Consider the following 10,936-nt stretch of genomic DNA (forward strand, 5'->3'; position numbering starts at 1 on the left):
TCCCCATATTAGTTCTGTTAGCCTTCGTTAGCCAGGACAAACAGGGGGGTTTGAATCGTAGCTCCAGTGCCTACAAGGGTTGTCCTTGTTTTACATATAAGACAGGCCCGTGTGTCTGCAGCCCTGTGGTGAGTGGATGTGGGCGGGTGTTCATTAAACCTGAGCGCTGAACAAGTAGGAGGCTGAGGAAGGCGACGCTTGTGACTGACCACGTGGAGGCTGCCGGTCAGTCAGAGCGAGTCCCAAGAAGAATGTCAAATGTGAATGTGGTGCAGAAAATGGACCTTTTAATTGTCCAAGTTAGAAAGATTTTGCTTTGGATCAGTGCCATGGCTGTAAACTGTAGAGAGCCCAGCAAAACCCAGGGAGTGGAGCTGGGAGATGTCAGGAATGAATGTTAACTGTGCAATGAAAGCCCAGCTCTGTGAGGCTTCGATTAGACATGACCAGGCTGAACATGTCACTAATGTGCTGCTCCCCAGGTCTGAAGTCAGTGAAAAGCTTCCAAGCCAGGGAGCTGGTCAGAGTCTGCAGCTGGAACCAGATCCCAGCCTGTGGTTGGGAGCCAGGCCTGCGGCGAGGTGAAGATGTGGGGGCCAATGTAGCCAGACAGCCAAGCAACAGGGAGCTGTGACTGGGAGCAGGAAAGAGGCAGAAGCATACAAAGCAATGGAAGCTGGAGGGAGAAAGAGCATCCCTGTGAGAGTGAACTGGGTGTGAGGGGGGCTGGTATGCCTGAGCTTCGGCAGCTGTGCCAACAGGCAGTCTCTGGAGGGGCAAGTGGTTCATGTTAACTCAGGGAAGGAGCCAAGATCCAAAAATAAACTCCAGGTGTTTCCCTGAGTGCCAGGCTGGAGACCTTCCCCACTCCTTCCTGCACATATTAGCATGAATGTGAAGGTGCTGTTGGGCAGGCAGCACAGTCTGTTCTTCTTGCTCTGTTTCTTATGGGAAGGCTTACGCACATGCACATGCAGTGGAATAGAGCACAATCAGTAAGCACAGGCTTACTGGAAAGTTTGGCATGCAGACATCCCACCTAATTTAGGAAGCTGCTTATAGCACCTGCATTATTTTGATAATACCTAGAGACAGGGGAGTCCATTTGCGGAGCGCATTGCAGGCCCAGGCTGGGAGGCAGCCTCTTCCCTGAAAAGTTATAGTCAGATGAGACAGAGGCAAAAGTTTGAAAGGAGACAGGGAAGCGTAATGACTTGCCCAAGGACACATCGGAAGCTATTGGCAGTGCCTTACCTATGCGACCATGCTCCCTCTTACTGGTACGATAGGCTGGTATTTGAAAAGGGTATAAACCTAGCAGGTGCCTACAAGGACTTAGTAAGTGTAAGCCTGCTCTATCCTGCTTGAATCCTGGAAAAACCGTTAGCATGTTTACTTTTATAATATGGCTATATCTTAGCCCTAAGACCCTAAGTCACAAAACTCAGTGAGGAGAATGGCCCCTTCCCCTTTTGCATTAATGTTTTCTCAGCAACTCAAGGGCAATGGCACTGAAATGCCTGCCAGATGGAAGAGGGGTTGGTTCCCAACATCATATTTGATATCTGAATTTATAGCTGGTCCCTCACCTAGCAGGTCTCACGAGTTTCCCAAAAAAGGACTGTTCCACATATGTCAGTCTTTGAAATCAACCACAGATTATTTTAATGCTTTTCTGAAGAGCTTCAGCAATTGGAGGAGCGGGAATCTGTCTGGATGGCTCCTCCTAGGGTCTGTGGTGAAGTTGGGGGCATTGGGAAAAAAAAGCAGAGGGCATTTCCCCTACTCATGATATCTGATGTCCTGAAGGCATAAGAAAAAACCAGCAGAAGCAATAATCTGGACAGAAAATTGTTACTTATTTAGCAGGACCTGAATCCACTCTTTAGACTTGCTGCTACAAACATTTACAACTGTGGATAAAATCCCACTGGCATCATAAAAACTATGGGTAGCAGTGAGCACTGCAGCACTCCTCTAGAAAACCAAACATGCCAGGGGTCATATGCTTTACACAGAGAATCATGTATGGGGCCTGTCATGCCATAAATATATGAGAGATCAATCCTGCAGCCTATGAGGGTCTGCATCATTGTTTTTTGCTCCACTCCATATCATTAGATGGAGCAGTTTAACTTTAGATACAAAATTTGGGGGAATTTATTATGTTTTATTTTTTTCTTTTAAATTCATGTTCATTTGATGAAGAAGATCGTGAAAATAAATACAGAAGACCGTAAGGAAAGAAGCGCAAATACAAGTATAGTCAGAGGTAACAAGGGGCCTTTTTTTTTCCTTTGGGAGACTTTAAGCTATAAATCACCTTTTGATTTACATGCTATAAAATCTTGCTAATGCCAGTGGCTAGAAATGGCAGAATATCTTTCCCAATAGATGCAGCCGCAGCTATACTACTTGGACTACGCTGTTTCATGGGCATTCAGTCCTGATGTGCCTTTTGAAGACGAGCTCCCAAAGCCCACTGGTATTTGGATATGAAAAATCTCATCAGCCAAGAAACAGGAGGGCATTTGATTCCTCCTGCTGTGTCTATATGAACACTTTGCTTTTAAAATCTGGGTAAGTCAAACTGTGGTGTAAACCCGATCAACCTCAGTACCTCTAGTCTGAGCCATAGGAGTGAGTAAAGAATGCATGTAGGACTGTGGCCTTTGAGAGCCAAGTCTTATGGTCCTGCATAAGAAATTATTTAACATAAAGACTGTTTAAAATAAAAATTCTTGGCAATTGCTAGACTTTTCAAAAAACAATTAAGCATTTAGCCTCTAAACGGAATCCCTCATTAGATCAGGAAAATGATGTAAGTCGCTTGTGGGTGCCCCACCACCCTCTGCACTGATGCATGATATACTGCAGACTACTTTGGTCTCTTACAGTCTTACCTCAGGTCTGGCCTTTGCACTGGTAATGTCTCTCAAGAAATATAAAAATGCAACAAAATAAGAGTGTAGCTGTGATTTTTCTTTTCTACATCTTACAATTGAAATATTGGCCTCATTTAATCAGCAACCAAAAAAAAATCTTATGAATCAAATCCCATGATATATCACCCTTAGCAAAGAAGCCAATATGTCTTGGATTGGGTCCTGGATACAAGATCACAATTTCCATTGTTCTCAGTGACACTTATAGGTTGAATCTGAGAGCTGGACTGAGCCTGCTGTGTTCAGAAAGGGTGAGAGAATGAGACAGCTGTCCAAGACCCATATACTCAGTAGTGACCAGATTTCAGTGACCTGAAACTGAATTTGAAAATATTATTTGAAAATATTTGAAATTAGCATTTGAAAATATTCTTTTTTTTTTTACTCCCCAGCTGAGTAATTATACCCTGTATGGGTAGCTGCTCCAAATATTTGTATTACAGCTTGTGGGTTTGAAAGGAAGCAGGTTTCTGGATCAAGATGAAGAAGGAACTTTGACCAGCCATGATGCTGTTGTCAATAACACAAATGCAAAGCCAGGAATAACACTATATTTTTACCAGATCCTGAGGCACAGTCTGAGGTTTTCAGAAGAGCACTGGCCTGACTCAAGTCAGCATTTCAAAGCTCTCATCCCTCTTTGAGCATTTTGAAATAGCTATTCTACTGTTTGGTGTATAACATGTAAGAGCAGCATTTATGTTTTAGTCTGAGGGCGGCAAAGTAGAGGAGATCAAACATGGTTTAAGTATCTCAGGAGTCTCAAACAGATGTAAGTGCTGCAAGACCTATCTTTTACCCATGCCAGAATTTGCATATACCTAGTGGCCACGTCTAGAACTTGCACATACCCAGAGATTTGCACATACCCAGAGAAGCTTACTGCACAGTAGCTCATCACTACTGTGCAACAGCCCTGTGCAGTAGTGCTACTGTGCAGTAGCGTCGCTGGGCACGAACCGTGATGTAATGCTATTGCGCAGTAATAATGAGCTGCTGCGCAGTAAGAGTCACTAGGCAACCATGCTGGGATGCTACTGCTCAGTGAGTCCAGTTTCTGTGCAGTCATTTAGTACTTGGTTATGCAAGTACTAAATGACTGAACAGTAACAATTGTGCAGCAGGCGGCTCATGTAGATGTGCCCAGAATGTCTCAGAGAAGATGCTTCCCTGGAGTGGAAGGTAGTCAACATCCTGAGAAATCAGTTCTATCTTTGCTTTTTTTGGTGCAAATGCAGATTAAAATCCTTTGTTTTAGGTCCCCTTGTTCCATGACATTGCTCCTGGTTTGCAAAGGAATTGCTAAAGCTCTCTGTTAGAACCTGGGGCCGCGTGCAGATGAACGTGGACATTTGGTTCCCTGGGGACAAGTAGCAGTGGCGCACTTGCACTGTGCTGGCCCAGAAGCTTTACCTGGGGTGCTGGGGGCTGCAGCAGCCGTGATCCTGCCAGGCAAAGCCTGGCTGGCAGCTGCAGCATAGCTCTAGGAGGCCTGGCTCTGCTTTTCACTGGCATGTGCTGCCTGTGTGTGAGCTGCTCCGTTAGTTTTTCCGTGGGTTTTTTTTGACCCCTGGATATCTTGCAGTATGGAGAACACCTGACTGTGCAGTGTATGGTGCTGCATCCTGTTTGCAGTGCCACATACCGTACGGCCACACTTATCTGGATGCGTCTTGGGAGCAGCTTTGCCATTGGCTTCAGTGGGGTCAAGCTGACATTCCAGTTTTTAACAGTGTCACTGCACAGTTATTGATCTACCCTGTGTGTTATCCACTCCTCAAACCACAAGCACCATCACTGCACTTACTTGAAGCTGCAGCTGCCGCAGATGAGTAAGCTGGGTGGACACTGCTAGAACCTAGGCAGAAACAAGAGAGTCTCTTCTTTGGAAACATATTTGACCAGAGGTGTCAAATGAATCGGAGGCCAGATCTAGACTCCAAAGCTTCTCATGGGCTGGATCTGGACTGTAGGTCTTCTTGCGGGCTGGATGGCCCACCTCTAGATTCAGCCTGCAAAGCTTCTTGCTGTGCTTTTTGGAGCTGGCACCAGCAGCCAAGGAATTAACAGTGTTGCTGCTCAGTCCCCATCATAACAGCTGCTGGAGCTATAGTATCCATTTGGCTAGCACCCGGGGGGTGAAAAAAGACTGATTTTAATTGCCAATGGCAATTGAAAAAACCTAAATTTGGTAGCCACCTTTACTCCCTGGATGCTGGCTATGCTGACACTGCAGCTCCAGTGGGTTAATGAATGTTAACTCCTTGGTTTCCAGCAACTGTGGTGAAAATGACCCACCTCTGTGGGCTATGTTTGACACTCATGTATTAAATTATAGAAACAATATACATGCCCTTTGAATGAAGGGGAAGGAAAGGATCAGGAAAAACATGGCAAGCAAGTTCATAATTAGAGAACTATGAATATTTTCCTTTATAAGAGTCCAAATAGGACTGAGGGAAAAGTAATTGCAAAAATACAAGTTATTGTGTAATTAATCAAATAAGTGATTTTCTAATCTTTTTGTTGAATTATCAAGCTCAGCTCTAACAGCTAGCCAAAATATTCAGAGGAATATCTGTTGAATAATATATATTTGAAAATTATGACATTTGGTGGACTTTCTTTTCACATTTTGTATAATGTAATTGGAAGTAAGAATAAGTTGTATTTAAGAAATTTCCAGAAATAGCCCATTTTACATAAGTGATTATATATCAACTTGTTGATGAACCAAGATGAAAGTAGTTCCTTTTACCTCTTATTAGCCCACATATAAAACACAAGGCACATCTACAGCGCATTAAGTTTAGTACCTCTAATATAAGGTACTAACTAAATGCAGAGTAGCTGGCACTACTGCTCAGTAGCAACAGTGCACGGTCCTTTTGTGATGCTTAATGCACAGTAGACTCATTCTACTGCGCATTAGCATGACTTTTGCTGTGACATGCTAATGTGCAGTAGAATTAATCTACTGAGCATTAAGCATCTTGTACAGATGTGCCTACAGTCGTACAGATGGTTAAGAAAAACATCTTCTCTAGGAGTTTTGTAACTTCTCAGAGGACAATATGAGCACTCTATCACACTAGTTTCATCTCAACCTTTTGGCACAAAATATTTTAACCAGTATTTATATTTCTATACTGAATTATTTAATAAATTGTGGTGATCTTTTAAATAATGACCCAATAAAATATAGGACTTGTTCTTGAAATACTAGGAAGACTACAGGTTAACAAGGCAAGAAAAAAGTCCTGCATTTGCTCTACTTACCTATATCCCTGACCCGATGCACAGGAGGTCGTGGTTTGACAGCAGCAGTAGTAGTTGTTGTTCTGGTTGTCATGAGGGATGCAGTTGGCTTTGGTGTTACATTAATGGGTTCTGTTGCTGTGGTAATAGGTGCCGGTGTTGTGGTAGTAACTTGTGTAGTTAATGAAGGTATTGGAGTGGTCCGATAATCTTTGCGAAATGTTTCTCCTGTAAGTATTTCATAATGTGATATGTGTAGCAATATGATACATGTGGCATACATAGAAACATCAAACTGAGTCCATTTGTTTCAAAAGGCAAATACATTGGCCCATTTAGTTTATTTGGGCTCTCCCTCAACAAATAAGCATTGTATCCATTAGTGCCTTCACTGATATGTGGATATCCCACTTACATCTTGATGTGATGTGGTTTTATACAATTCTCTGGAGAGCAGTGATCAAGAACTAATTTGCAGTTTTCATGACCTAGTTTTTTCTCTTTCAATTTCTCCACTTTTGACAGGAAGACCTACAAACTTAATAGTTGCCTCAGAATCACAAAATTGCTGATATAGCCAGTTGCAGATAATTTCTATTTCATGGCCATGCTCTCCCTGCAAAGTCTGGCAATTAGGGAATCCGTATGAATGTAAATCATCTTGCTAGTGGTAATAAAAAATGATTGTATGTGAATCATAGGCCAAAAATAAAAGGCGTCAAACTACCACAGTACCACAATATTGTTGAGGGGTGGACAGCCTCTAGGAACAATGCTTCAGGTAATTATGGCAATGTCAGCACATCAACCACTGCTGTTTTGCTGAGGTGAGGTGGAGGATGGCACAATTTCAGAAGTATCTGCACTATTCTAAAGTTGACTCATCTCAACCTGGTCATGCTTTCAAAAATTTGGACATTCACAGTTGCAACAGGAGAGGAAGTGGAGGTGGAATGAGACCAGTTTTAACTTGCTGGCTGTCAAAGGTACTTCCTCAATATCATTGTGAAATGATGTTTTTATAGCTGTGCTTATCATTTATTTCATCAGCTTTAAAAATAAACCCTGAACCCTGTCATTTCAATCCATCTACAAAAAATGCCACACAATCACATCTCACGTTCCTGCCACACAGGTGTTCATTTTAACAAAATTCCATGTCCCCAGGGAAAGGCAGAGACATTTGCGGGATCAAAACAGCATTGTTTATCTTTAATCAGTCTATTCACAGCTATCTCTGCAGAACCTGCTGTTTTGTTGATGGTATGTTCTTATGGTGAAAAGCATAATCTATGACACTTTCTGATGGATTAATTGCTGTCTGCGGCTGGCCAGTAAACAATTCCAATCTCAGGCAGTTTTACTAGGATAATACTGAAAGAGAGCTCTGAAGAAAAAGCAAAACAGATTAGCTGAAAATTCAGTGTAATGGCTTCCTTTGAGCTGAACCTTGCCTTGCCAGGGGAATGTAGAGGGCACAGTGGGCATGTCTACCAGCTACAATGCAGTGCTGTGTGGATAGATACCTGTGGTAGTTCAGGTACCAGAGGCAGTACAGCGACATTAGCACAGCACTTCATTGAGACTGAATGAGCTAGTCAAGTATCTCTACACAGCTCCTCCTTGTGCTGTATAGACATAGCCAGTAAGTCTTTCAGTGTAATATTGTACCTCTGTGCTTCAGGGAAGGCATACTCTTGACATTTATCTACCCAGCTTGCAAGGATGAGAGAAATGCAGAGTTGACTGCCATTTTATAAACTCAAAATGTCCACAGAGGACTTGTACTGTGTGGGGAAACATGGCTCTCTCCCTTTACTCCAGGGCCAGGAGGGAGTGACAGAAAATACACCTGATCCTATAAGAGGGTATCAGTGATCACAGCTGCGTACTCAGCTCCAGAGCTTCTTATGGATATTATATCTGCCTCAGCCACAAAAACTCTGAGAGTTGTTGTATAGGCATGAACGCTCCTTGCCTGCCTCCCAGCTACGTAAGAAGAGTCTGAAAGCCACAACGTCAACCTTCAGATTTTGCTGCACTTGCTGTCCTCAAAAGCTGTGGTGTTAGGATATCCTGGTATTTTTCCTCAAACTTGCATGCCCTTTGGTGTCTGTGAGCTTATATGAGCAGCAGTAGTGCAGTCACTGGGAAAGTGAACCCAGAAGGGAACCTCAGCAAAGGGTAGAGTATATAAGTACTATAGTGTTCAATCCAGTTTTGGTAACCAGCTGCAGGTTCTTTAGACTGAAAAGCTAGTCTGTCTAAGGAAAACTGAATCCACTTGTTCTGGAAAGCAGACCCACTCCCTCTCTAAATTTCACTGAGGTTCCCAGGGCATACCCGGTTCAGATGACTTTTCTGATGTATTAGAGGTGTCAATAGTCTTGGTAGATTTTATATCTTGCTCTGACTTTCTAGATTCTGAAACACAATAGAGCACATTATGAGAAGGTAGCTTTAGGAGAAAACCATCTCAAGCCTTTCTCCTATTTACAGAGCATTAGTCACCATGGTACCTAGCTACAAACAAGGTAATATCTGCAGTCTGTGCTGTGCTTTGGAAAAGTATATTGAGACTTGCATCCAGGAAGTAATATGCAGTTAAGTTACGCTGTCCTCTACTCAAAACTCGATTTCATTGGGACTTTTTGAACCAATTCAGAAAATACAGAGTTTGACTAACACTGTAAAACTCCAATGTTTAACTGAAAACTATGCACCCTGAGAAGGATCACAAAACACAGAGGAGTTTTCTGATTCCTGATATGCAGTTATTAAACCCTGATCTTGTATGTCCTTGAATTTATGGATGGTTCTGTAGACCTTGGGACTACTCACAGGCTCAATGAAGTACTAGCAGGGTCCGGGTCTTGGAGTACACCAGGAAATTAGGTAGGGTTGGAATGCAGTATACCTGTTACCAATTGAAGTACAGCCATAACTTGTTAGTGCCTGACAATAACAAATCACTTTGGGGCCACCTGCAGACTTCTGTATTTAAGGCTAAATGAGAACCTGAGACAGAGGATTAGCAGAGCGCTTAAGTATGTGCATAGCTTCCTTTGAGTAAAAGGATATTTGATATAGCTAAGGTTTGGGCCTTTAGTTTTCATTTGGTTTTTAGCTTTTCCAGTAGGACTGACCTATTACAGAATGTACTCCAGGTTTAATAATAGAGGTGTAATGACATGACTGGGTACCTGCCACACACAGGGGCAGCAGCAACTTCCAGTGGCCGTTGCACAACTAACCCAATTGTGCAGCCGTGCAATGCATCAGCTGCTTTAAAGAGCACAAAAGATATCAGGCAGTATGGTTCTACTGAGACTGGTGCCAGAATCACAGCTCTGGCACCCAACCAGGTGTGCAAGACAGGTGTTTTCACTAGAAAGGAGAAGGAGATATTTGAAGGACTCTCTCTAGCTACGTGGTTTAATTTTCCAGCTATGTAATGTGCTCATGTTGTAAATCAGATCTTTTTAGGTAAGGAAGTCATAGCCTTCTATTATGAGATGGATCTTACACCCTTTACAGAGCTCTTGAGAACTCAACTGCAAGACTCAACTGTGACTACCAAAAGGGCACCATTTCACTGGTGACAAGGAAGTCTGCTTGGAAGACTGTTTCAGAAGGTTAGAGCTTTGGTTCCTGTGAAATAGGACTGGGAGAAACAAACTGGAAGACTCTTCAAACATTGTGTTAGGTAAAGCAATTATTATCAGTGTCTTTGGTGACTTGGGGCTTTCATCTTAGAAGCCTAGTACATCCATTGCAAGTCTTAATTTTTTAGTTCAAGCTCCATAATACAAGACCAGTGCCAATAAAATGTTTATCAATGATTTGCTGATGGATGAGGTCATCTCTGGTATTTTGTACATATAAGTGAGATTTGAATGAGACTGCTGATTAACTGCGTTTCTCTCTCCTGATAGATTGGGACACTAGTGGCATAAATTGCATTTTGAGTTACACTGTTCAGAGCCTATTGACAGTGTAAAGCAGGGGAGGGCAATTTTTTCGTGTGGAGGGCTGCTTACTGAGTTTTGGCAAGCTGTTGAGGGCCTCATGAGTAGCCTTGCCCCTTGACAGGTGCCCTGCCCCCTGGTCGCCATCTTGTGACCAGAAGTCCCACCATCTAATCCCTGACCTCTGCCACCAGAAGTCCCACCCCCTTGCCCCCAGAAGTACTCCTTTCAGGAAGGGGTTTTGCTATCTTAGGACAAGAAAAATACCAAATTATGTTTTAAAAAGCAAACATCTACAATATTTGATTTCAAAAAAATATTTTTGTCTTGATTTACATGTGTTTGTGTAGTGTACATAGAGGTGATAGTATAATAGCTTAAAATGAAGTCTTACTTTTGTATATTGTGGCGGTGTGTAGGTATAGGTTTATGGGCGGCTGTGGGTATGTGGGGTGTGAGGGGTGGATAGGTGTGGGGGATGTGGGTATTTGTGTGAATATGTTGGGGGCGTGTCTGGGGTTTGTGGGGGGCCTGCATGTATGGCAGTGTGATGGGGGGTGTGGGTTCATATGTATGCTGGGGTGGGTGTGTGGGACTCACCCTATGAACACACACACACACTCCATCCCTTATTCCCTCATTGCACACACATGCACATGCACTCACACACACACACATCCTCCCACTCCTGGCACTGGGGTACGGGTGAGGGCCCCATCCTCCTGCAGTCTGGCCATGCAGCTGGGAGCTACATGTTGCAGAAGT

The 10,936-nt window shown here is 43.1% G+C and overlaps 1 protein-coding gene across 6 annotated transcripts in view; it reads right to left on the minus strand.

The window, feature by feature from the left end:
• Positions 1 to 10,936, minus strand: part of VIT (vitrin) — an 84,820-nt gene that overhangs the window by 34,475 nt on the left and 39,409 nt on the right. For all 6 annotated transcript variants that reach the window (XM_019527212.1, XM_019527210.1, XM_019527211.1 and 3 more), the window contains exons 6-7: positions 6,225 to 6,431; positions 4,753 to 4,803 (exon numbers count right to left, since the gene is read on the minus strand). In XM_019527212.1, the coding sequence (XP_019382757.1) occupies positions 4,753 to 4,803; positions 6,225 to 6,431 (258 nt within the window). The remainder of the gene's footprint in view (positions 1 to 4,752; positions 4,804 to 6,224; positions 6,432 to 10,936) is intronic.

This window comes from Gavialis gangeticus, unplaced genomic scaffold, assembly GCF_001723915.1.
Source record: "Gavialis gangeticus isolate Ggan-Ray unplaced genomic scaffold, GavGan_comp1, whole genome shotgun sequence".
Classification (NCBI taxonomy): Eukaryota; Metazoa; Chordata; order Crocodylia; family Gavialidae; genus Gavialis; species Gavialis gangeticus.